Genomic DNA, 27192 nt, shown 5'->3' with positions numbered 1-27192 from the left:
TGTAATTCAGCCGAGCTGCTATTATAGCGGCAACAGCTCCATTCAGAAGCTGCCTGTGTCTGCTCGGGCGCAGACACCTGCAGGGAGCCGCCACTGTACAGAGGGGCAGAGGACGGATGTACAACATTGCACCTGATAGACAGCGCTTCACAAGCAGGGTGGATTTAACGCCGTCACGAGGCTATGACCAAAACATGATAACACAACAGGGAAGACCAAAGCTCAGTGACAGATTTACACACCAACTGTCAAATAATTAACCATCACCGAGGCTGCCAAGACAACATGGCACAATTTCAGCCTGGCTGTCCTACTACATTAGTTACATTTAAATACAGAGCCGGGGGTTCAGTTATAAATGGTCTGTTAAAAGAGCTAGACCCAACAAAAGCAGCTTACTGCAGATGTACGGATATGTTTCAGCTGATGAGTGACAAGAAAATGATGCACAGAAATCCCAAACTAGATTTTTAGGGAATTCAGAAACAGCTCTGTTTTTGGTCCCCACCACCTCCTGAGGGAATATCTGTCTCTTTAGCTGCTAAATGCTCCAAACAGAGCCACACTGCAAAATCTGACAAGTTGTTTACTGACAGAGCCTGGGATGGACAGATATGCCTAGTTACTAACACAAATACATACACACATGCATTCACATACACATGCGTGTGTGGATATGGCTCTTTTTTCTATTTTCATTTTTTACTTTAACAATGGGAAAAAGGTAAGTAGGGGGATGAACAAATGCAATCATACTGTATATTGTGCTACATCTGCATCACATAGTTGTAAGGTTTGTAAATACTGTTTCTGTATTTCTGTAGCTGTTTTTTTAAAAGTCACCAATAAAAAGAAAATAAAGTATAATTAAAATGATTTGATATCAACTCATAAAATTCCGAAATCTTTTTTTTTTTTTTAACATATGCCTTTTCCTACAGCTTCGTGAAGATTCAACCCCCTTAATCTCGCCAGTATTAAAACGGGCCCTGGGGCTAAATTATTAAAAACCGTAGTCTTATTAAACTTCAACATAACCTGCCGTGTGTGTCAGAACTGCTCCTCCACACACTCACACACAAACACTGAGCATCTGCAGCAGAGTGGAGAAGCTGTGGTGGAGACAGTGAAACGAAGTTTACTGGGAAATAACTGAAAACTACCTTTGTTAGTGTAAGTGCAACAAAATCCTTTGCGAGTAAAAAGCCAATACTTTATCAATACACCTTTTGACAAACATCCAAACATGTAGAATCTGCTCTGTCTGTCATGTTTTACAGCGTGACAGCTCCACCAAAAGCAAATTGTTGCAAAAATACTAACAGAAAAGTGGCCTGCGTGTACTTAGCAGAGTTTGCCACATCTCTTAAAATAAAAATTAAAAAGCAGCAGTACCTACAGGCAGTGAATCACATCAGAAGCAGACAGGGTTGGATGCTGTTCCTTAACTCTTTATGTAGGCTAATAACAAAAAAAGAGTAATTTCTGAACGAGCTGCAGTCAACAAGCAGTTTTCCTCCTCTGCTCTTTTCCAATCACACATACGCATCTCTGTCCGCCTGCCTGCTCTGTGTGTATATGTGGGTGTGTATATCTGCTTGTCTCTTTCGCTCTCTGACTAGACACAACTGAAAAAAATGTGGACTAAGTCCATAGTTTAACAACACAATCACAAAAAGCAGTGATACTAGGCTATTTCTAAAATCAAATCAAAAAGAAAATAGACTGAAACTTTCAGCGCTGCAGCAATAGTTTCAGCTGGCACGGAGGTCGACGAAGCTCCGTGGCGGGTTTCCCAGTTTTGGGGCACTGCATGGCGCTTTCACAGCCCGTCAATTTCTTCACCTGTTCTCCTGCCTAACCATGACAACGCACGGACACACCAACAAGACAAAACAACACACACACACACATGCTGACGGAAAGGCAGACTCGCTCTCCAGTGTTGAGTTCAGTGGCAGTGGGGAGTATAGCCAATCGCTCATACTTGGCAGGTTTACCTGTGTTCAAAAAACCCGTGTGCACACGCTAATTTAGGTGGGAAAGGGATATCAGTGAGAAGAAGAGCTGCAGACATTTTACAAAAAACACACCTCACCTCCAACAGGTTAACTTTTTTATCTGCCTACTGTGTGTTGGAAAAATATAGGTTACACACAGAAAACACACACACACACACACAAACACACACACAAAAAGGGGCACTTAAGCATGCCGCTTTTACATGTCATCAGTTAAAGACACACCTTTCCGTGGGTCGCCCTGTTACAACAGAAATGCAAATATCTGCAGAGCTCGCCTGGACGGGCCAGTCTCAGACTGAGTATACCAAACCAGGCCACTGATGGAAAACCCACATATTGTGAGTGTTGACCTCCGCTTGTCTGCAAATATACAAATCACTCAAACACTCCTTCTACACAAAGCACCGGTGAATTATCTTCGCTCACAACCAGCCTAAAACCTGCAACAACAAGCTTTCAAGAAGAGTTGCAAAGTCAACTGCAGAGTGAAAACCTCTGTTTTCTTTAATGCTTGACTCATATGGGTAGCGAATGAAGAAAAAAAAAGCCACCGTGGTTTGTCGCAAGTCTTTTTCAAACCCCAGCTCATGTTTTAGAGTCACTTGGCTCAGCAGGCAGAGGGCTGATTATTGTTAGAGAAAAAAAAAGAGCCTGCGACTAAAAGGCTGCAGGCTCTAATCTAAAGCGAGGTGGAGGGAAAGGCAACAAGTGCTTCCTCCTTCCCTTCATCAATAACTGCTGTCAGGACAGTCAATTACCTCGGAGAGCAGCTTGGCGGTCAACACTACGACACTGAGGCTAATGGACAGCTCCCATTCAGCGTGTGTGAGCGGGGCTGGACAATACAGACAAGAGGCCGGCCTTGGCGAGTCGCACAAAAACATTTAGTTTGAAATATAATGTGGCGACTCGGCAGCCGTTCCTTTCATCCTGAAAGCAGCAGTATGCTTGGGTTTTAAAAAATTCTTAGCTGTAGTCAATGCTTAAGCGTGCGTAGGCAACTTCCAAGGAATGAAAGGCATCAACAATGCATTTCCCCGCTTCATAGCCTTGATTCAAACACAACAGCGCTTTGCAAGGTGAAAACTGAATTAAATGAGTCAGTGAGTAATAAAAGTGATGAATGTGAAGTGGAGTTAGCAGGCTCGTGAACTGGACAAATGACACAGAGCTCAGCAGTGGCAGGGCTCCTCAGCCGAGTTGGTAAAGTGAAAAAAAAACCCCACTATGATTCCTTCTATCTCTAAACTTAGCAGTAATTGTTTTCTTTGTGCAGAAGCGGGTATTACTGAGGCTGAATGAATCGGGCGGCCTGATGAAGTGATTGGAATGTTCAATAGCTGGTGTGACGGAGTAACAGGAGCACCTGGGTGCGTCATGAGATTATGAATAACCATCACCATGGAGATTATGTGCCAAGGACACCAGGTGAAACAAATACAAGATAGAAAACTTAAGCAGAACAGAACAATCTCACCACGAGGCAAAAATAAGGATATGTGCCAACAGATTGAAAAAAACACACTGGCTTTAAAAACGTGAAAGATGTAAGATTTCACATCAAGCGCTCAATCCGACGATGATGCAGTTATTTGTACTAGTTTGAACTGTATGAACAGGATCAATCAGATCAGTTTAAAGACAGGGTTCCCACACATTTTTACCAATGAATGTTCTAAACTCTTCCTCAACTTTTCTAAACATTTTACCCCTTTTCCATGACTTTATTTAAGTACCTTTATGTAGTTTAAATGCGTAGGCCTATAGCAATAAAACCATACATGATTTAACATGCACTAACTCGTTTGTTATATTGTTGCATTCCCACAACAGCCAAAACTAAGGATGCATGATATATATTTAGTTTTTCCCACCATTTTAGTGATCATAAACTCTGTCTGCAGTGGAGTTAACATAATATTAAGCAAACTCTTAGTAGAAAGCCCACCAACAGATGGAGACATAAAATATAATGCTTTTCAGTGTATGTTATAATTATTTATCAGGCAAAATGAGAAAAATACTTCAATTTAGGGTTGATGTTTTGTACCTATTCAGTTTGTTGGTAATTTTTAAAAAAAAATCAGTTTGTCACATCAGCAGAAATCTGCATGTTGGCTTATTACAATGTTTCATTTTAAAGCCAGTATCTGCTGATACTGACGATGTGCCGATATTATTGTGCATCCCTCGTCAAAACAATATATATTCAAAATTTCCAAGACATTTTGTTAATTCCAAACCATTTCCAGTCCTGGGAAACAGTTTCTCTAATGTCCTAACTTTTCCAAGAATTCCATGACCGTGGGAACCCTGTATAGAGCGGTATAGTTTGTGTATTTGTCACAGGGCAGGGGTCACAGATTTGTGCAGCCACAAACAGAATACAAGGAATGTAGATTGATGCACATAATGCAGAAACAAAGTGCCCAGAAACTTTATAGTCTGCTCTTTAGCGGCATATGTTGATGTTATTTTACAATCTATTATCACATATTTATTATTTTGTATTTTCAATGTCATAGCACAAGAGGTGCTTCTCAGTTTTGTAGCCTCCTGTGACCTGTTGCTTTCTGGTTAAGTGCTTGTTCAGTGTTAAGTCAATAACAGAAGAAATGTTCCTTACTTTTTGGGGTAAAATGCTCCCACTGTACCAAACTCGCACTAAACCCTGACTCTTAAACCAAGACATGAACCGAAACTGTGACGTTATTTTGGGAAATTCACTTCCTTGCCTTCTTGCAGAGAGATGAATGAGAGGATTGATACAAGTCTTGTGTCTATTCATTAAAAATGAAGCTGCAGCCAGTTAACTTAGCTCTGTCCAAAGGTAACAAAGTTTTCCTAAAACTCACTGATTAAAACATTATGTTTCAAAAAAAGTGGTAAAACAACAATTCAATGTTTCATAGGAGGTTACGTCACATCTCAACGTCAAATTGCAGCCTGCTTGATTTCAGCAGATAAAAATCTAAAATGTTCCTATAAACACGCCACAGTGGATTTCCAGTTAAAATAAAAAGGTGTTAAACGGCACCATTTGTCGTGGTCTGAAACGTGAACTCTGCATCCTCTATTAAAGACATTAGAGCTGTCTGACCCTTTGTCAGATCTTGTAATCTGCATATTTCCTTCCTCATATTCTTGGGAAATATATTCAACCCACTGCAAAATCCTTGACAGAACGCAGCCATTGTCGAGGTGCATTTCTCTGCATACGCTTGACCTGTGGGCTGACCAGTTTTCCATGAATCTCACACACAGCTCTGATGAAGTGATGCTTTGCTGTAATCACATCTGCGGCAGGATAAAGTGTTTGAGCTGGCCGAGGGGCCGAGAGAAAGACGCAGAGAGACGAACGAGCTTCAGAGTGAAGCAAGACAGACAACAAAAGTGTTCAAAAAGAAACTGAATCCGTGTAGCTGATACAGACGTGACCCAGACAGAAACAAAGAGTGAACCTGTGAACACACAAAGAAGAAGAAGAAGAAAGCTTCTGGATACTAAGGTCTCTGCCTACCTGATACAATGTGTTGCTGGTAGTTATAAGAGTTGGGAATTGCACCGATTGGAAGAGAGGCTTTGGGATTCCCCGGCTGCGCTTCCTCATCATCCTCGCCGAAGTGGTGGACTTTCTCATACTTCTCCAAGTATCTGCAGAGGAAGAAAACAAAACACAGAGGATGAGCCAAGTCTTGCTCGGTGTAAATTTCACTGCGAATTTGTGCTTTACTTTCTTTCCAAGTGACTGAGGATTACTGTTTTTAATTATGCGAGCACAATTTCCCATGAGCACAAAAACCTTGAAGTTTATGAAGCGTTCTCTCTGTGATGCTAACAAGCAGCTGACGCACAATCGCAGTATATTTTGAAATTTAAGTAGTAACAGCTTCTACCAACTCAACAGTGAGAAACTGGACTAAACCGCTCACTCTGAGATACTCTTTGACTTTTTTAGTTTCATGTTGTTGAACTAAACAAAGTTGTGAAAGTAGATCATATCCAAAAGAAACATGTCAAACACGTCAATATACACAGTTTCCTCAGACAGCAGTGTGTTTTCGCAGACCCTCCCTGCACACACAGGACACATGAAACAAGGAGGTAGCGCAAAGTCAGCCAAGAAAGGTGCCACCAAAGCTGTTTGGGGGTTCACTGCCTTGCTCAAGGGCACATCTGCACTGCCAAGAAGGCAAACTGGCACCTCTCCAGCTGCCAGTCCACACTCCATACTTGGTACATATGGAGACTTGGACCAGCAAGTCCCAACGGACTGAGCAAATGCAAATACAGGTTTGACTGGCATTTGTTTTACTTTCCCGACTTCTTAGCTCTAAGTCCGGGTGCTGCTGTCATGTTTTCTAACATGATCTCTTAAGTCTCCCCCCAGACACATTTTAAAGTATGCAAAAATGTTTTGTTATCATGGTTTTCAAAAAAAAGACTGGAAAAGGGGCTGAAAGCAGGTCAACTGTTTCTCCCTCACTGAGAAATTCTGGATCTGGCCTCTGCCCACCGCTGCTGTTTATGGTAGCTTTCTCTTTATGCTTTCTCCAGCGCTGCTGCTGTTCGCTGGCCGGTGAAAAAAAGCTGTGTGCATGAAGACGGCAAGCGTATGCATGAGAGATTGATCTGAACATGTTCAAGCCTCTGTCAGACCAAAATCAGCAACTATCAGATCTTAAAAAAAAAAAAGTTGTGTAGTTACCATCTCTTATTCTTCTAGGTTGTTTGTTAGCTTGTAGGCTAACAGGTAATACCTGACACAGCGCTAATGAAACTGGCTGTGAAACTTACATAATCTGCTGCGATGAGTTTTTGGTAAAAATGTAAATAATTAGATAAATGGCACTTGAAATTATCTTGCACGAGTTGTGTGAGAGTTTGTAAACAGAGTATATACTTTTGCTATGGTTAAAAATGTACCCCAGTCAATTAATAACATAACATCACCATTTCCCACGAAGGCATACGAGAGAACAACGTTTTTTCCCCCAATTTTTAAAGTTACAAAGCATGACTGACTGAAAGTCATTTTGATGGCACTAATTAGACTAATATAAAACAAGATAGAGCACGCCCTGTGTTAAGGTGATTATATGAGCTACTGTGAACATGTTATAAAAATCCAACCTTCTTATTCTAATATAAAGTAGGATTAAAGTCAATAAGCACACCTGTAGTGTAACACCACTAACATGTAGGCAACATGTTATGTTTAGCCAGGTTTGGAGGGGTTGTTTGCCCTCCAAATCTGCTTTCAGATATTTCAAAAAGAGTGACATGAATCACATTTTCTATAGAAAGTTCTATCACAAAGGCTCTGCACTCAAGCTGCCAAGGAGACTATTTGCTGAAACAGCAAAACCCACACTAATGCAAAGAAAAAGTTCATTTGTTTATAAAGCAGCCTTGCGTACCATGGCACTCGATGTGACCTCGGCACTGCAAGTCAAACATCCTTTTCTTTACTGTGCATGACTCGATATAGGCATAATTGATTTTTGGAACAATGAGCCACTGTTTCTGAACAAAAACAGGCGTTATCAGCTGAAGAATTCCACTGTAATCCAGCCAAATTATAAACTACAACAGATGAACAAATGTGTATGAAGCATGAGTGTAAGAAACCACGGCTGAGAGACAAGGAGCGCCACATTAAGACACCCAAACATCATCAGAGGAGAGCTGCTCCCATACAGTCTCCACAGAGTGGAGACGTTCAAAAAAACTAAATCAGGAGAGCATCCTGCAGCCTACGCCTTCACGTCAAGATTAAACATGAATCTACTTAGGAATTCAGTGTACAGAAGAGCGAAACCATCCTTTTTATTACCCTGCACATTCAGTGTAAATTACACAGTTCAAAAGTTTCATTCTAAAAATGCAATTTGATCACCTCCACGGCGAGTTTTAACCTCGCTTTACTAGTTTGGGAGTTTTCAGGCTTCACAGAGCCCGTGGCAATCACTTCTACCGAGCCCTGGGTGCTTTCAAAGGCTCAAAAGTGTTAAGTGAAGCATGATCGGCATAGAAAGTGAGGCTAAAAAATGAGCACTGCACAACATGAGATAAGCAGGACTTTGAATGACAGAGGGGCTGTCGAGTGTCACTGCAGGATGGGGCAAAATTAGTAACATGACTGTTAAATCCCACTCCTACACGCTGAAAATCCAAGTGTGTTTATGTCACTTCTATATAGACAAATATTCTTTACAGCAACATATTTCAGAGGATGACTCTGCCAGAAAACTTTTTAAATGAATCAGTAAATATCAGATTGAACCGCTCTTTTCATTTCAGCTTATCAGGGGCAAGAGGTTAGCCCAGTTCAAACTACTTTGAATACAAATATGCAAATGGGGTTATTTGAATAACACCACTTCTTATCTGAATAGTGCAACAGCCTATGGCAGAAACAAGTGAACTGGCTGCAACAGCTGTGAGCCGACATCCAGCAAACAATTTAGCTGTAATCATCCTCCTGCCCTTGAAAAGTTTGCTCTTAAATCGGGGGAGAAAATATTCTCCGTGAGCATGCAGCTACCAGTTCTCTTGGATTTGACAAACACCCCGTAATAATGTGCAGAAATCTGCCCCACAAACAAAAACAAAACAGGCAAAATACCTCAGCAGTGATAGCGTGGTGAACCCTGCCTGTGTGGCCGTGAGTCACCGAGCAAGCGAGCGTTACTGAATGAGGCCCTGCTTGTTCATCGTGGCCAAGGTAATCCCCCGTCCGCTGGCTGCCGGGTGACACGCTGGACTATAAATACACTCAGCCTTCATTTGTAGAGAGAGCGAGTGAGCGAGGAGCGCGAGAGAGCGGGAGAGATAGGCCCCGGTCCCCGACTGCAGCGTCATCAAGCGCTGTCTGGGCACAAGCAAGAAAAAGGCTGCGGGTAAAGACGGGTGGGGGAGTGGAATGGAGGGAGAGGAGGGGGGTTTGACTGCAGCTGCTCATGTCTGCACTTCCCTTTTTCATACATGCATGGTGGGAGAAACATCAACCCCCCCCTCCCCCCCTATGTTGAGTAGCACGCAACAGAAACCACCAGGCTTTCATAATTTTACTACCAGGGAAACGTGTGTTACCACTGCTGGCCTGTTTTCCCTCCAAAACAACACGTGCACAGGGTGGGAAACCACCACAGCAAGTGATGAACAGACATACATTTTGCAGACACTGGTGTTATTTACGGTCATCTGGATCACACTGGTGCAGATACTCTTGGCTTTCAATTACTCTCAGCTGCCCAAATGCCCTCAGTGTGTGTGTGTGTGTGTGTGTTTGTGTGTGTCAGTGTGTAGGAGTCCATTGCCCCCTGCTGGATGTGGACGCAGACATGCAAACACACCCACTGCCAATTTTCTGGACAGAAATTTTGTTTGCTGGGATTTAATGGAGCCGGCTGTCCAACACAGGCTGATGGTGGTTTGCTTTGTCAATAATCACGGGAGCGTTTACTGATGCCAGAGCCATTCGAGAAAACACTGTAAAAAGTTGGATTGGTTACAGATCAGACCATTTGCTGCCTGAAAGAACTTTTATACTTAAAAAGTATAAAGCTAGTGAGCTGACACGCAGGGTTCCAACACATTATCATGGACATCATTTCAAAACTTTTCAAGGACAAATAATGAAATTTCCATTTTGGACACACATGCGCTTCACTATGTCTGCACAGTTCTTTTCTACACACACATGCACACACACACACACACACACACACACACACTCTTTCTATAACAAAGGCCGCCACACTACAGGGTTCTTCCACATTGTCATCTACAAAATTTCAAAACTTTTCCATGACTTTTTAATGACCCCAACTTTTTTCTTGCCTTTTTTTCTTTGAGAAAAAACATGCCTTCGAAACTCATTAAAAAAATAAAAATCGGGGCACCCGGTGGCTCAGTTGATAGAGCAGGTGCCCCATGTACAGAGGCTGTGTCCTCGCCGCAGCGGCTGTGGGTTCGAGTCTGGCTTCAGCCCTTTGCTGCATGCCTTCTCTCTCTCCCCCTTTCACGCTATATCTAACCTATCAAATAAAAGCACTGAAAAGCCCAAAAAATATATCTTTAGAAAAATAAAAATCAAAAGAAGAAAAAAAACCCTCAATTTTTAAAAAGGTTTTCTTATAAAAAAAAAAAAAAAAAAAAAAAAAAAAAAAAAAAAAGGCAGTAAAATTAATACAAAATATTTAATATTATTTAATTCATTGCACACAACACATTTCCATGATTTCTCCAGAACTTTCGATGATTTTTACTAGTTTCTTTCATGTTCCAGGCCTGGGAAATATTATTGTAAAATTCCATCACTTCTCCTGGTATTCCTTGACAGTGGGAACCCTGGACAAGACTCAGAAAGACATTTCAGAATAACCTCAAATACTTGCAATACCGACACTATGCTCTAATGGCATTTCTCTGACTCATGTAACTTAAGAGAGTTTCAATGGTCAGTTCATGTATGCTAATGGAAAGGTCGGCACAAAAACATAAGCTAAACCAACACAATGCAACCCTTTTTTTAAGTGCAAGCACTTCCATTTCAGCTGCCTGCCGTGTCAGCCTCGATGGCACAGGAGCTCAGTGGTTAGCGGCATTTCCTTAGTTTAAACTTGTTCCTCCAGAACACCGCCAACACAGGTGATACATGTCAAGGAAAAGATGTTTTCCTTTGACTAAGTTGGACTTTGTGATTGCTTTTCAACGTGAAGGTACACCTCCTCCTTGGAAATATACTTGATGCATATTCTAACTTGGACTATCCATTTTATATTCTACAACTCTGGAAAAAGCTCAATCCTGTCCCTCGGGGCTCATTCAAAATGACTACCGTTTTGGCTTGTCTGTATGACTATGTGGTCAGACGATGTGAAAGATTCACGTCTCTCATCTGCAGCTGCTGTTTATTTTGTGGATTTAACCGTTTCCCTTACAGTGTCGTTCATCATAAACAGCTGCAAGGCTCAATAAATACACTGAGTTGGTGTTGGGTGATGCATCACAGTTCAATTAATTGGATGTTTCGTTTTTTTTCCAATCATCACATCTGGGAAAACTGAGTTATGGCTAGTACAAAAAGATGATTTTTTTCAGTCAAAAATGTATGTAGATGATAGCCGCTTACACTAGTTTTCTTGAGTTACCACAATCCTGTTCACTATAGCCCTTTTTGAACAGAAATCACACAACAGGGCTGCAACAAATTCCCTTCTTTGCACCGCCTTTGCCTTTTTACGCAGAACCAAACAACGGCAGCATCATGCTACTCCAGTGTGTTATTGAAGACAGCATGCTGGCATCGCGGAAACAAAGAGAAAAGACTGGCATGGCGTTTAACACAGCAGCATCATCCTCTAGTGTGACATATAACATGTGTCAGCAGTGCTTTATAAACAATAACAATAGCATAACATGGCATTAACATTAAAATTTATCTTCACTGTTTTGTGGCGGCTAATCTCGTCTTCTGCTTGGAGGGTGAATTTGTGGATATTTTCGGCTGCTGTTCTTCTTCTGGGTTAACCACTGACTGTTACTACATGCTTTTTTAATCTCCTGCGATGGGTTGCACATATTACACGCCATCAAAACGTCACACTAGTCCCAGCAATAGTCATATCCTGCCGGCTGTCCCTTTTGCACAGATCTCGATTAGGAGCTGTTACTATCTGTGTTGCCAGCCTAAAGGCGAGACAACTCTGTCCCCTGAATCCGCAGCCGTTTTGATTCTTTGAAAACAGCGTGAAGATCGACCTGTTAATCCTGGATGAAGTTATCATAAACATTGCACTCTTATTTTGAAATAAAGGCAAAATGTGTAGAGACTTGTAACCATCATCAGCCTTACATGATTGCTGATCATGTGATCACAACTACATGAGGTGAGTGTTAGGAGCTTTCCCAGCATGTACTGTACTGTAGTCTTATTTTATGCGTGTTCCTGCATTGTTAGGGGTGTCATTTTGATTTATGTTTCCACCGTTTCAGAGCTGTGAAACATCAGCTATGAACAGGGAAAGTGATCACACTACAAGTGATGTTGGTGCATGATGAGGTGAGAGACTCCTCAGTGGAAACACATGAGACTTTTAATTAATAATCATAAGCTTACTGTGAAAATTAAACCTTACTAAACCCTTTTTAAAAAGCATTTGATGAACATTTTATGAAGCCACGTGAATTTTACACTTAATTTAATACATTTTAGTGTTCAAGTTACAATTTTCCATATCAAATTAAATGCCGCTCTGGCTTCATTAATCTTATAACAGAATATTTTAGCTGCGTCTAAGTATTTTTGCTCACAGTATCTAAAACTAAATCTGTACTTTCTGTGTACAAACCCTCATTTTGTTTGTATTCATTATGAAAACACAGCTGTGATAATTACAACAACCAGCAGACAACAATGATTTCTCATTAACATTAGTGTTTTACTAAATAAAAATCTCATGCAATTAACTTGCTATCTCTACTTTCAGCAGCCTGAGTTGGGGACGAGCAAGGATTACAAATCGAACATCCCTGGATAAGGGTGCTCTGATTGATTGGTTATTCATTGATAGTTTGAGGGCCAATCAAATGTCACATAACATGCTAGACAATTTCTCGATGCGCCGCTGAAATAGCCTCACTGGTCTGTTCTGACAAACCGTAGCTCACAAGGGGACTTTCACCGTTACATTCATGGTTTGCTGCTGACCTGATGTGCAGCTCACCTTCTTGTCCCGAGTGCTGACACACCATCTCTCCACACACCACACTGAATGCTTCTGTAGAGGCTGTGATACACTCAGCTGTTTTCTGACAGTGTTTACATTTCACTCGTTTTGTCCTGCACTGCCCACACAACTGACATGGCATCTTTGCCAGCTCTCTCATCTACAATTCTCCAGAATTTGAGTCATTTTGTGTCTCGGACTAGAAACACAGGCTGATCAGGGGAGACAGGAGGCAGTTTTTAGTTTAGATGTCATAACTCAAACTCCTAAAACCCTGAAATAAGATCTATGGTTAACACAAGCCTAAGAGACTTTAAAATTTTGTTCTACAACATAAACGTCAGTAAATACCCCACTCGTGAATTTTTATGCTTTTATGATTTACTAAAAAAAAGTGTCTGCTACAAGTGACTAAATGAGACTACAGAACATCATCACACCAAATGTGGCGCTCCAGCCTTGTGCTAGGAATGTTAAGTTATGCATGAGAAAGTTTCTTAATAGCCTAGCATTAGCTTTTTACTTCTGGCGAATGCTTCAAAAATCCTAAAAGTGCTGTTCATTTGTATAGATGATCTTGCTGAACAAAACATGTAAGTATCATAAATATTTGTTTGCCACAGAGCTTACAGGGATGGGCAATATGAAGATATTATATCATATCGAGATATGAGACTATATATCGTCTTAGATATTGGATATCTTTGTTTGACAGTAAAGTGATGTACTTTTCTCAACTTATCAGACAGCTGTACTCGTTTTAATACTTGCCTGTACTCACCAAGTCATTATCTCTACATTACTAATTATCATTGATCAAAAATGGAATGGAGTTAATAATTATAAAAAGTACCAATGGTCATTCCTATAATATTGTCACATCAAATGTAATGCTCAAGTCTATCTCTCGGTTCTAGCATTATCGAAGTGCTTTTAAGGAGAAATTTAAAAAATGCCAGATATATTTTGTGTATCGTTATACAGCCTAAAAATAATGCAACATAATTTTCAGTCCATATCGCAGAGCCCATAAGAGGTTATTGTCTGCAATCACAAAAAAAATGTGAAAAATCACATAGGCTTTTTGATAAGGGAACCACTGCAACGCTAACTTCTGCATCGATCTACAGAGAAAAATCATTGCGGGAGCACTCTATTTGTATACAAATTTATGTCAGTAAGTAGCATCTGTGCTCTAATTGTCAGCGGTCATTAATTGTTTTTCCAAGTAATGTCATTAAAGCGATTTAAACATGTCAGGAGCAATTACAAAAGTATATGGAGTACTGTAAGCATTTTAATATAATTAAACATCTACAACTATATAAATATGTGTACAAACCCCTTTCGTGTCAGCAAGTGTGCTTAATATCTTGTGATGACGCAAAAGAAAGCTGGCACTGTGGCACCACTGCTTGAGAAAAATCTTTCAGGAAATACTGAATCTCCACGTTTTCTTCTAAAATCATAAACACTTTGATTAAAATCTAGGAAAGAGTTATGTGTATTTGAAAATGTCTTCATACGTGGTTTGCAGTAAAAAGAAAATCTGGGACCTGATCCAGTTAACTGTCAATAAGTCTTTTCCTTTTTGCAGGTTTGGGCTTAAGGGCTTGTTGCTCTGAGGACAGTTCCAGATATAAATTAAGCCAGCTTCCAAGAACCAAAATATCCAGACTCGTGTGAAATCACCAACCTTCTAATCTGGATAACTCGGTTATCCACATACAAAGAACGGGGTTATAAACAGTTTCTGAAGACAAGACACTGGTTCCTTTTACTTGGGGTGGACTGAACACACGCAGAACAAACTAGTGTGTAAAATGCACTCAACAAATAAAGTGCTTCTGCTTCTGCTGAGGAGCTGCAGCCCCAGAGCAAACATTTTAACCACATCATCCCTCTAATGAAGTAGCAAAGCCAGATTCTGGGTCCACTGTCAAGTACAAGGCAGATCTGTCCATCTGCTAGTTAGCAAGGAAACTGAGAGAAGAAGATTAGGCTATCAGTGGTGGCCAACACTGCTGGAGGGCAGGTCAAATTACAGACAGCCCAAAAACAAAGTCTCAAGAGCCCTTAGATGTTATCTATGATAGCAAGTTTGCCCTACCACTCTTATTTTGGAAAAACTCTCACATTATGCTGTATTTTTTTTAAAGTGCACACACTCATCCACATGGCTTTACCCATAACTGGTCTTCATGCGAGCATCTACAACGTCTGAGTAGCAGCTTGGATGAGGCAGGGGAATAAAAACACAGCTAATGCAAGCCAGATCAAAGGCCAATTCAGCCAGATGTTTCAGATGAGCTGGAGAGTCTACCAACGTACACAGGAAGCAGAGGAGGACCAACAACAGGAGTGATGGTACCCAGAATAATCTCATAACCAGGTGTGAAAATTAGCACCTGCCAAGCAGAGAGAGGTAGAGAGATGTGCCTGCAGTGTAAGGCTGGGCACAGGTTCAATGTTTTGTTTTGTGGGGTTTTTTTTCCAGTAGAAACTGTGATATCACATGTTGTCGTTTACTTAATTAAATGACAAATCCAGTGTGAATTGCCTTAGAATGTTATCTGGAAATAGGGACTTCTGACAGCTTTACCTTCGCAGTTTGGCACGATCAACTTCAAGTACTATTTTAGCACCCAGATGATAGCAGTAGCAATGGATGAGTGGGTACATAAATAGATACAGTGGTCTAATTTTCAATACCTGTTTGTGACTGCCTGATCCAAACTTTGTATTACTATACATTATTATGGTAGTGCTGTGTTTCCTGACAGCCTGTGCATTTTCACTAGAGATATCAACAGTTATCTCTTCATCAGTTAACCACTGAGAATATTTTTGACTGGTTACAAATGTTGATTTATGGGTCAACTTTGCTGCTCTTCGGTTTACTTCACTGTGCACATTTCATGTCTGATAGGAGCTAGATAGCTTGTAGTGCCACTGATAAGGCAATTACAGCTAGTAACGCTGTCCTGAATGTTTATGACCAGTTACACACGCGGGTCAGTAGGTTAATTTCACAAAATTAACGTCCTAACACCATCCAGATCCAACAGCGTTGCTATGAAAATAGTTGTGCCCAACCTCCGGTCTCCCCACAGGTCAAAATGGTGAGTAAGCAGTTCAATTTTGAGCCATAAAATCCATTTAGCAGTGTTGATCATGTTATCACTGTTAACAGTGTCAGCAAGGCTGGTGGTGCCAACATGGTTAACAATGCTAAAAGGGTTTTACGGCCTCAATAAAACCGGTTACTCACTGTGGAACCGGCGTGGAGACCAAAGGGTGGGAACGTTTCCACAGAAGCATATTCCACAACCGGGATGGCGTTACCAGCTGTAATCGCCAAACAAGTAGCACTGCTAGCTCACATTAGCTCCCACCAAACCTGGGTGGTGTTCAGTGCAGAGTGGCCAAGGAATCAGTGAAGACTAGAAGTTTGGTGGAGGGCTTGTTTTCACATGTTAACGTAATCAGCTGGCTGGCTGTCTTTCAGCAAAACCAACAAAAAATAAAAGGCAAAACATTTACATCACAAAACATTCAAATTCACCAACTCTAAAAGGGTAGTGCTTTGAAATGCAGCACTAAGGCTCACTGAGGAAAAGAGGCGCCAGCCTAAAGGAAAGGTCTCTTGCATTTCAAACCATTTTTTTCTTTAAAATTCACCAGTTAGCTAATGTTAATCAAAAGCAAAATTAACCGATACCAAGATCTCAATTTGAAGATCTGTTTCTCTGCAGCCTCAACAGTAAACTGAGTATTTTAATATTCAGAAGCCCACATGGCATTGTTTGATATGCAGACAGGGTCAAGCAAGATGAGTGACGTAATTATATTTATTCAACTTTTTTCCCCCATGTTGACTTTGAAATACTGTTAATTATAATCCAATTGCAGCTGGCTGGAAATAGAGGGAAAAGTATGTCCTGCTCAAATTCACATGACAGCTGAAACACTGTCTAATTGCTGCTGGGGTCGTGAGAATTTTGGGACCTAATAGTGGTCTCACAAGCGAGTAATAGTTGAAAAACACTATTAGTCTGGCATCAACAGAAGAACATCAAAATGTGAAACATTCAAATATCGACTGAAATGAGTAAACCTGCGAGTCTGGTTGCACCTGCTTCTCTACGCCACAAACAGTTACAGATTAAAGTGTGGTGGAATCATTTTGTATAGGAAGCGGCATGTTCAGCTCTGTAAAAAAGATTCAGCAGAAAGAGGTATAGTTAAGAGCTGGTTTCTTTTTCTATAATCACTGTGGAAAGTAAAAACAGTCCTTGGCAGTGGAGCTAAAAAGCCTAACTTGCTCATATTACAGCACGGGGTTAAAAGGTGAAACCTGATCTGTACTTTACTATTGCAACCAAGCACCAATGAATCAAAATTCCTTTCGATGGATCACTGCTGCATGTCCTCAACAAAATCAAAGATCAAATTCAAAAACTCAGACTGGATTAATGTTATTCCTCACAATATTCTCCATATTTACCAAACGGTTTCTTCTTCTACACATTTCCAACAAAGTGTACAAACCTCAACGACACAGTACATGATCCGACCATTTGAGCTAATAGCAAATTAAGTCAGCGGTTTCTAGATGTCAGCGCCTCCTGGGCCTGATTCCCTCCCGATGGGGATGCAGTGGAGAGGGCAAACAGAGGTTGAGCCGGGGTATCTGTCACCTGACTTGGCTTCTGTGCTCAGTGTGCTGCAGTTTGGAAAAGAAGTCAAAAGACTGTAGCAACACTAGAGGCCTGAATTCAAAACACCTTTCATTCACTCTCAAATTACGGTGTGTGCCTGCAAGAAACTGGATGGTGTTTTACTGAAAAATCTTGCCCCATGAGGCTTGAGAGCTTAGCGCCAACCACTCCCAAATCATATGAAAGTACTAATGGAAGAGGACGACCATGGAGATGTGAAATAGTATTGACAGAGAATCATCTAAATCAGTGTAGTGAGAGGAAAACTGGAGACAGCCGCTGGTAACTCTAACCCAATCCACTGAAACAGAGTGCACAGATGTAGAAGCTAAAAGTATGTCAAATTATAGAAACGTAAAAGCTTCTCTGGAGCCACAAGGATAAATTTGAGGGGAAACAGGTCAGTCCTTGAACATTACACCCAGACTGTTAAAGAATTTGGGCACTGTAGTGCAATCATTTTCAAAAACCTTTTACATATTTTATCAAATCTTGAAACTTTCATGGCTTGTAGAAGCTCTGGCCAACTCTTCATATCAGAAATTTTCTCACTCTTGCACCTGAACACCTATCATTTAAATTTACATCTCTTGCTTCAACCTCGCTAATGAAGCAAGCCAAAAACAGAGCTGTGTTTCAACTCTGCCCTTAGTGTGTCAGTGTGATTTGATGCCGACACTTTGATCCGGAGTGCGAATCCTTCCTCCTCCCAAAGTTGAAATGAAAATCAGTTCTGTTGGTACGTACCGGTGTCCGAGCTGCGCTTCAACAAGTTGAAAACGAGCTGGAAATATGTTTCTGGCAAGCGTCGCTCACTTATTACCGAGTGACATTCAGATATCAAATAGACAGCAGCGGGAGCTGGCACAGAACTTCGGTGCTGCTTATTACTCTGCTCTGAGTGGGAAGTGCTGACCGGAGAGACATATCATGATCATCCGATTCATTCAGGAGGAGGAATACTTGGTCAACGGTCACACAGTCCTGTATCAGAAAAAGTTTGATCTCTGCAACAACGGTGCATCCTCCAGTCCGACCTCCTAACTCATTTTCATACACTCGGGGTAAAAAAAAAAAAAAAGCAGATGACAACTTGAAGTTGGGCTTGTTAAAGGGCCAGATACCAATTGAGCCAAATTCCAATCTCATGAAATGCTACTTGATACTTCTTTCAAGATATCACATCATCATCACCTACAGACATCTATATAAAGGGTTGGGCGATGTGGCTGGAAAATAATATTGGGATTTTGAGAGTATTTTTTGCCATATTCTTGAATGTATGACAAAAATCCTACGGACAGTTTATTATTATTTTCAAGAACATACAGTTGCAACAAAATAGGTGATATCGTTGATTTGTCAACATAAATGTAACGGGTCGCTTTTATATATTCAGTAAAAACTAAACAAAAATGTATCTCTCAGTTCTGCAGTTTGAAAACAGTAACTCAGAGACATGTTTGTAAAAATCACCATAACTCCATTGTGTTCTCCACCTCGACTTGTACCCGCTGTTATTTATTTTCCTGCTATAACTTGAGTCAAGCAACGTTGACCATCACACACACACACACCTACATTTATTTTGGCAGGCTGTTAAGTTATGATGACTACTACACGTTTACATATGTACAGTTCTAATGTTGAGCCTTGAGCATCACGTAGGTTCACATTAGGACAGGCTCATGTCAAAATAACCTGTTAGCACTAATTCCTGTGTGCACATGGCGAGAAGGGACAGAGAGAGACACTGTGCTGCAACGAGGGAAGCAGCTGGCCGAATTTACTTGAGCTTTAAGTTGCAAAAAAAAAAAAAAAAGAGTTTGAATAGTTTGGAGATGTTCATAAAACATTTGTGATGCTCAAGCCTACCGACCCCACCGATTCAAAACTGCTGAAGATGCTCCAAGCAGGTAACAATTTCACTTTCAGCCATGCTTGTTGTTGCCATATGCCACGGTGTGATATAATTATGTCATCGAATGGAAACATTGCCATTATTGCGATATACATTTTTCTAATCATATTAAAAAAACAATACCAGTATTATCATAAATGATATGACATGGCACACCCCATAGAGCAAAGTCCTAAAAATGCACACTCAGCTTCAAAATGCACACTTACAGATGGTCATTCAACTGACTAATCAAGATTAACACACAGCAAACATCCAGCCAGCTTAAGTGTCCTTGAGTGAGACACTGAATTTGAACCACTGAGCACCTTGCAACCACCTATGACCTCTGACCTCTCTCAGTGAGGGCAAAAAGAGCAATTCCCCCAACAGTGATCACATTATTAGCCTGCTTACGCGCAGAATACGTGGTTGGAAAAAAAAATTCTCTATCATACTCTGTCAGCAGAAAGGCAGCATGAGGGAGGCGAGGATAGTCTCTATCTGTTTATTTATCAGCCGTAGTTGAGGCAAGACAAGTCGAGCTGCCTGCTGCCTCTGACATCCACTACACACTGAACTACAAAAGATAAACTCTACAAAGTAGCTCCAGCGGCTGGCGCGACACCAGTGTGATATTCATGTCGGTCGACTCAGTAGCCGGGCCTCCTTTGTCCATCTCCCAAAATGATCCTTTACAGTAAGTAATTAAAGTAACTTTGCTGTTTCAAGTAACACAAGTGAAAATTTCTGGGGGGGGGGGGGGGATAACAGATTCTTTTAAAAAAAAATTACAAGCATGATTTTATGTTTTCTCTCTCATCTCATCATCTGCAGAACAAACAAATGTATTTATGAAGCACTTTCTAACATAACAGATGCATCAATGGATCTGACTGTGTCCTCCTATACGGTAGCATAGAGGCTCATCAGATCATCAGTTGACTTTCTGGTACTTGAGGCACACTCATGCCCGTTAGACAAAACAAAAAACGATTTCCGAATGTTTAACTGAGCCACTGAGGATTCACACATAAATCCAACCCCCAAAACTCATCACCCTTCCACTATAGCTACTTACACTCAAAAAACAGACTTTAAACAATTGTCTTGTCAACCATCTAAGCTTCCGAGCCAAAATTGACTCCAAATAACACAATCTCCCACCTCACAGAAAGTGATTTATGAAGTATTCCATCATTTACACTAAATCTGCAGCACAGAAACTGTAGTTTGTGTCCTCCGAAAGACCTTAATCAACTTAAGCAGCACTGCAAACCTGGGGTGTCTCTCCCCTGCAGCCGACAAGGAGCTACAAGTCTCCTCAGATGTGTACGGTTGGTAATCAAATGAGCAAACAGCTTGCATCAAAAGCCAACTTAGTAAAAATGCAGCGATAATTAGCCGCTGCTTATGATGTCAAACGGTGACCTGCAGTCGCCTCTAACACATCCATGATAGGCTACAAGCGTTTCTCTGCTACATAGGTGTAATCCCCTGCAGGCAGGTGCTAGTGATGGGAACAATCATTGCAAGAGGTAAAAAAAAAAAACAGGGAGTATAGAGAAATCAGCAACAGCAAAACCACAACTGCCAGCTGCTGAGGAGAGCTGTGTTTCCACCCCATCACTGGCAGCTGACTGTGTTGAAGGCTGAATGTTATACACGTTACAGAGCTGCTTGATCATTAGTGCTGTATCAAACCCCTACGCCCTGTGGCTACACCATTTACACAAAGGAATAACCGTCATTAGTGTGTGGCTTAGGGTCATTACAGACAACTATTTTCCAGACTTTAACTGCAGAATTTGGCCAGATATTTTGTTAGAGAGAGATCAGAGAGTTCTCATGTGGAAGAGGCAAGTGAGTACAAATCCACCTTGTCATGACAAATGTACACACTGTAGATCTTGCGCCGCGTGCCAAAATATTGTACCAGTGCTGCTTCCTAGTAAGAGGAGCGGAGAGGAGGCTAGATCCTGCTGACTGCATCTTAACATTTGTAAACACTTCCCACATGCTACCTGAGAGGAGGAGAGCTGTATGGCCCATGCTACTCACCGAAGGTAGTACTGTTTTAAAGCAAATGCAGCGTTGGAACAACTCCTTGGAAAGTTAAACTCTTCTCCAAGTTCGATCCATTGGTTTTTGTCAGAGACCTGGAAGGAGGAAGGAGGAGGGGGGGAGAAATGTTAGGAGATAAAGCACTTGCAGCAACAAAAAAAGAGCGGTTACACTGCAACCATCTGGTCTGCTACAGGTTCCCCCCCAATGAGGCCAGATCACAATCATTAATCAATAACTTTCTCAAACTGCTGGAAATACCTTAAAATGCTGGAAACAGGTGATCTGCCAGAGCATTGCGTGTAAAAGCGTTTAATTAGCAACATATGTCTGTAACATATTTACATTTGACACATCAGTGACTGACTCCCTTTAGGATCGTTACTGTTGAGGCTAGTTAGCACTGTGGCTAACAGGCTAACTTGACTTTTTCGATTTTTGGCGTTAAAACCAAACGAGGCCAAACTCCAGCCAAGTGTCTCCGCTTAATAACAAACGAGTTAGCTTGCGGCGAGCCGTTTGATTTCCGAGTAGCTTTTGGTAGCGTTTACTGTATTCACTACATGGGCCTGTGAGGCCTACATTTTGTGATCAAGCCATGAAGCCGAAGAAAGATGGCTAGGGCGAGAAAGAGAAATCCAGCTTCCCCCGGGTGAAAAACTACCGGTAAAAGCGCCCGGCGACACGCTATGCGCTACGCGGTGTTTCCCGAGGCCGGGCTCCGTGCCGATAATCGATGTTAAACGTGCCCGCTAATTTTGAGTCGCTCCAACTGCACTCTGACTCCGAGCGGTTGGACTCTCAATTCAAACCACACAACAACACAAGCCACCACATTGCATAGAGATACATGGCAAACTAGCACAAGGCCAACACCGACCCACTAACGATTTTGGAGAGGGTTACACTTGTCCCGGGGTACCCACACGGAGTTGTAGAGTGGTCCACCGACGAGTCCACAGACAGCAGAGTGTGGAGAAATCCACTTTTAGTTCCCACTCACCTTAGCAAATCCACCTAAAGAGACGACTCTGATATAGAGAGCATTCAGGTCCAGCTCTTTCCCACCCACGATAGGAATCTTCCTGAACGGCGATCTGTGGGGATAACACAAGAAATAAAAGCATAAATGTGTAAATAACAGTTGTGGCTAACTCGCAGTCACATGCAATGAAGATTTAAAGTTGCATTTCTTGGGAATAAAGACGCCCCAATCTCACCCTCTGCTTTGGTGAAATTGCCGCAGCTCGTCCAGGAAAGCCTGTCCTTTCCTTCGCTGATCTAGTAGATTTTTCCCCGTCGAATTTGCCATTGTTTTTGCATGCAAAAACGGTTAAACCCCACTTCAGTCGCTTCTTAAGACACCAAGGATCCCATACTCCGCCGGCGCTCAGTCATTCGCGAAGCTGAGTGTTTAAAAAGTTAAAGAAATAGCTGATAGCAAGAAGAGCGGCAGCTCGCTAATAAAGACTGATGCACACAGAAAGCAAGCCCGATTCAACCCCGGACTAAGTTCCAACGAACAGTCGCAAATACGACCGATTTACCGGCAGGTTAGAAACGCCATGGCAGGATGTGTAGAATTAATGCTTTTGGTCGCGGTTGTATTCGTTTGGAGTGGTTTGACAGTGTGTTACGGACGCAGCTCCGAGGCTATCGCACACACTGTAGAGCGGCAGAGGGATCCAGTTCTCAGACAAAAAGATGTGAAGGCCGCGGAGCCCCGGCCTGCCATGCGTGCAGCGCCCTCTGCGGCCACAGGCGGCACTGCAGCGTCCAGAGCAGAGCGGCTGCTGGAACAATAGAGACTGTTTTCTTTTTTAGGGACCGTCTGACAACTCGTTCCTCTGTTTGGAAAACGGGTCAGGAGGTACTTGGAAATGTCCCGTGGGGGGAGGGGATAACACTAATTAACATAGCTCCCTTGTTATCCGAACCAGGCGTGTAATAGAGGGCAACCCTACACTTTATTAGTAAAACAGTATTTTTCCAGGCTGACATAAAGCCATAGCATATTTATCACTGGCTTCAAATTGAGTGCCTTTCCTCACTGATATTAGTTTTATGAAGATAGGGTATTTCCAAAAAACTTGAGTCACTCTGTGGCAATTTCATACAAACACAGTGTCAGTATTCTTAAAATACCATGCAGAAAATCTGACATTTTTAACCACTATTCAGCAACAAAATAAGTTAAAAGGACACACATTTTATTTACTTTTAGAAATAATTTCTTCCTATGTTTTAGGGGGGAAATACCATACCAGCTAACGGTTTAAATAGCAGGTACCTGATGCCACTTTCTTCAGTAAGAAAAGAAAAATGAACAAAATATGAAAAATAAAAACTTCAATCCAATACTGCAGGAAATTATATCATCTATTTAGGCTAAATGTTTTTTTAAATTCACTTCTCTGCAACAAAATAGGGTAAAAGTAGACACGTAATTTCCGAAAGAAACAATTCCTTCCTATATTTAAGCCGAAAAAGATTAGTAGTTCTAAAAATGTTCACTGGAGCTTTTTTTTTTTTAAATAATTCAATTCTAAAGGGTAAAACTTTTTACCACCACACTGAATATATTTCATGTACATCAGTTTTGTGGGGGGGCTTGTCTTGCACAGGAGGTAATGTGCCTTTTGACTGTCATACTTTCACAAAAACGTAAGTATTTATTATGACTAAAATTATTTTTGACATCTTTGTTTTTCATGTCATATTGACCAGTAAAGTGCAACTAGGGACAAATCGATTATTTGATCAGTATTTGAGCTCAACTTGATTTAGTGCCACTAATGTTTGTCTTTTTGATTTGGGGAATCTCAGACAATAACCAGGCAAAATTACGATGTAAATTCAAAATGCAGTGTTAGTTGTCCAGAATTTTGGTTCATGGAGTGGTAACAACAATGTTGTTATTTTTTTTGTTATTGTTGTTTTTGGCTTTTTTTCAAGGTGCTATTTGTTGCTGTAAACTCGTAAGCGCTGTGGTAAGCTGCCCCTATCCCTTGCTGACCACTTCAAAACGACTTTTATCTCACGGGATGGTTGAAAATTACTCCTGATCCCTTCTCCCTATAACTGCCAAGCGGATATCTTCTTGATGGGGTTACATTCAACCATTACACGTACCCCTTTGCTCAATGAAAAACCTGTCACAAAATGGCGGAGACGTACGTTAGCAGACCCCATTTTGAGGAATTGACACTAGACAGCGGAAAAGTGCGTGTCCTTGCGTGTGGTTTTCAAAACAGTGCTCGTTTTTGTTGCGAACAAACTGCGGTACACCCGAGTTTCACCGCACGCCTGTTCGGATTCCCCACCCGTCAACCGAATTCTGGGCTAACGGGTCGCTCGTGCGCTAGCTAGTTAGCTTAGCAAACGTTAGCTAATTTAGCTAAATTACCACGAACCTTTTCCGAGTAAATCCAATTAGCAGCTTACATTTCACACCACCACATAATTTATCAAGTATTTTGTGTCGTTGCTTGGCAATATTACGGCTTCGTTGAAGCAGAAGGCGAATTGTTAGAACGCTAGCCGTGCTGCCGTCTTACATTAGAGTGCCAGATTCGCATCTCTCATTAACGATGCTAATATTGCTAGGTTACCTCCGCTTCGGATGTCTTTCGCTCACCTAAACTCAAAGAGCAAACATAATATTGGAAATATGTTCTTGTAGCTAAAGAATAAATGTTGAGTATTTTCATTTTTAGGTACATGCCAAACTAATTTCGTTTGCTGGTCATCGTTTAGGGCGAGGTAGTGTTGCTAACAGGCCGGTTAGCAACCGTATGTGCACAGCTACATGTTTTAATTGTAGTAAAAGGTAATTTGACATCTTTTCTGCTCTGGCTTTAAATAGTGATGTGACAACTTAAAGTTGGTAAAATAAATTACTTACTCCGCGTTGTCTTTCTTTGTGCTACATTTTTTAACCATTGTAGCTGATATATGCACAGTGGAAAATAGCGTGTTTAAGGTGTATTTTTGTATTTTCGGATTAGGGAATGTTAATAATTTTTTACAACAGAATAGTGTGAAAAAGGAAAAGCGTGAATAATTAGTTTCTGTTAACATGTTCGTATTTTCCAAATTTAGTGAGTCGTAGCTTCATGTTGAACAGTAAGACTACTTCGACGTTTGCTATTCATATCAATACACTCAATTACTATTAGACTTAAATTTCATTATTGATTTCAATAAATACACCAACTGAATCCATGTTGAGTTAGAGAAACAGGAAAACATGGCCTTCTTTTTCTGATGCATACAGGAATTTCCTATAATAGGCATACGTGTGTGTGGGATTTATTAAATTATTTCAATGCTGCTATTCAGTTGAGCATCAAATGTGTGGTTGTTCATGTCTGGAGGATTAGGATTTATAAAAGGCTGGGTGATAAAGAGAAAATCAAATATCACAATATTTTGATCAAATACCACTTACAGTATTGCGACATCATTGTAGGGTTGACTATTTGCACTTTCACAAAATATTTACAAGATGAGATTTTTAATATTCATCAGTTATGTGGGTATATTGACTAAGTGGTTAAAGGCAGATAATAGAAATGCTAGAATAGACTGGTAAATTCAGAAAAGTACTGTAAATCAGCCTTTAAAACCAGCCAAAAATAACACTTTTGATATCACAATATTCAAAATTTGTCTGATATTGAACAGATATATTGCAGAACCCTAGATTTATAGGCTATATAGTTGCATTGTATTATTATGTATGTAATGCATTACTTACCTTTTTGTCACCCTAAACTAAATATACATCTAATTCATATTCTAAGGATTTTCTGGTTAGATTGACTGTGTAATACATGCAAGATGTTAGCTAAAGCAAATCTCATTGCTCCACAATATATGGGTTCAACACAATGAAGACACTGTATGTCAGGCACGATATTGCACTAACGCCAAAGGGCAAAAATGTATGTCGTTAGCGATAAAATCCCCATATGGCATTTCAAGTGTTTGAATAATGCCTTAATTCACTGCAGTCTGAGCAGTTATAGGGATTTTAACTGTGGAAATGCTTAAATAGATTCAAAGAAGGCCCTGAAATCAATAATGGTAGCATTGGGAGTTGTAAATGAAAAGGTGTATTAACTGGCTTCCAGCAGATTATTATAATGTATTGAGACATAACTCAAATGTGTTTTCAGAGGCATTAATAAATGTACTTATCCCTTAAAGATCATATATGTTAAGTTAATATGACATTTATTGATTTAAAAGACAAACTAATGCTTTAAAGGTACATGTTCAAGTAAGATGTGTAAACAAAAAGCAGCTTGAACATCAGTGGTATTGCTGTCATCTTCGCAGCCACCCATTTAAACTGCACTTAAAAAGAAATGATGAATGGGGTGCAGTGACTGTGAATGTGCACTTGAGAGCTGCACGGTCAGTTATGCCATCACACAGAGGTCCTTATCTGATGTGACAGCTAGGTCTCTCATGGCATATGGCACAAATGGGGCCAGTAAGCCCAAGCTGCCTCCAAAGCACCCAGACAAAAGATCCCAGTGGGACACTAACTGCATGTAACGTCCTTACACCTCCCCGCTCCCTGCGGCTCCCTGGCTTCCTCGCCTGAGGTTCTATGTCTCTGAAGTGATGAGCTGATGTGTGTGAGGTCATTTGGTGGAAAATGGCTCCATCTTCTGGCAGCTGGGCTTCACATCTCAAATGATGGGATGGTCTTCACCTCATTGCGTTAGGAACATATT

General features: G+C 41.0%; 1 protein-coding gene across 1 annotated transcript in view; it reads right to left on the bottom strand.

The window, feature by feature from the left end:
* arid2 (AT rich interactive domain 2 (ARID, RFX-like)) overlaps positions 1-23191 on the bottom strand; it is a 45600-nt gene extending 22409 nt beyond the window's left edge. The window contains exons 1-4 of the mRNA XM_042511065.1: positions 22666-23191; positions 22449-22542; positions 21443-21540; positions 5545-5678 (exon numbers count right to left, since the gene is read on the bottom strand). Coding sequence (XP_042366999.1) covers positions 5545-5678; positions 21443-21540; positions 22449-22542; positions 22666-22757 — 418 coding nt within the window. The 5' untranslated portion in view covers positions 22758-23191. The remainder of the gene's footprint in view (positions 1-5544; positions 5679-21442; positions 21541-22448; positions 22543-22665) is intronic.
* Positions 23192-27192: the final 4001 nt, after the last annotated feature.

This window comes from Plectropomus leopardus, chromosome 22 (genome assembly GCF_008729295.1).
Source record: "Plectropomus leopardus isolate mb chromosome 22, YSFRI_Pleo_2.0, whole genome shotgun sequence".
Classification (NCBI taxonomy): Eukaryota; Metazoa; Chordata; class Actinopteri; order Perciformes; family Serranidae; genus Plectropomus; species Plectropomus leopardus.
This window is presented reverse-complemented; position numbering and strand designations above follow the sequence as displayed.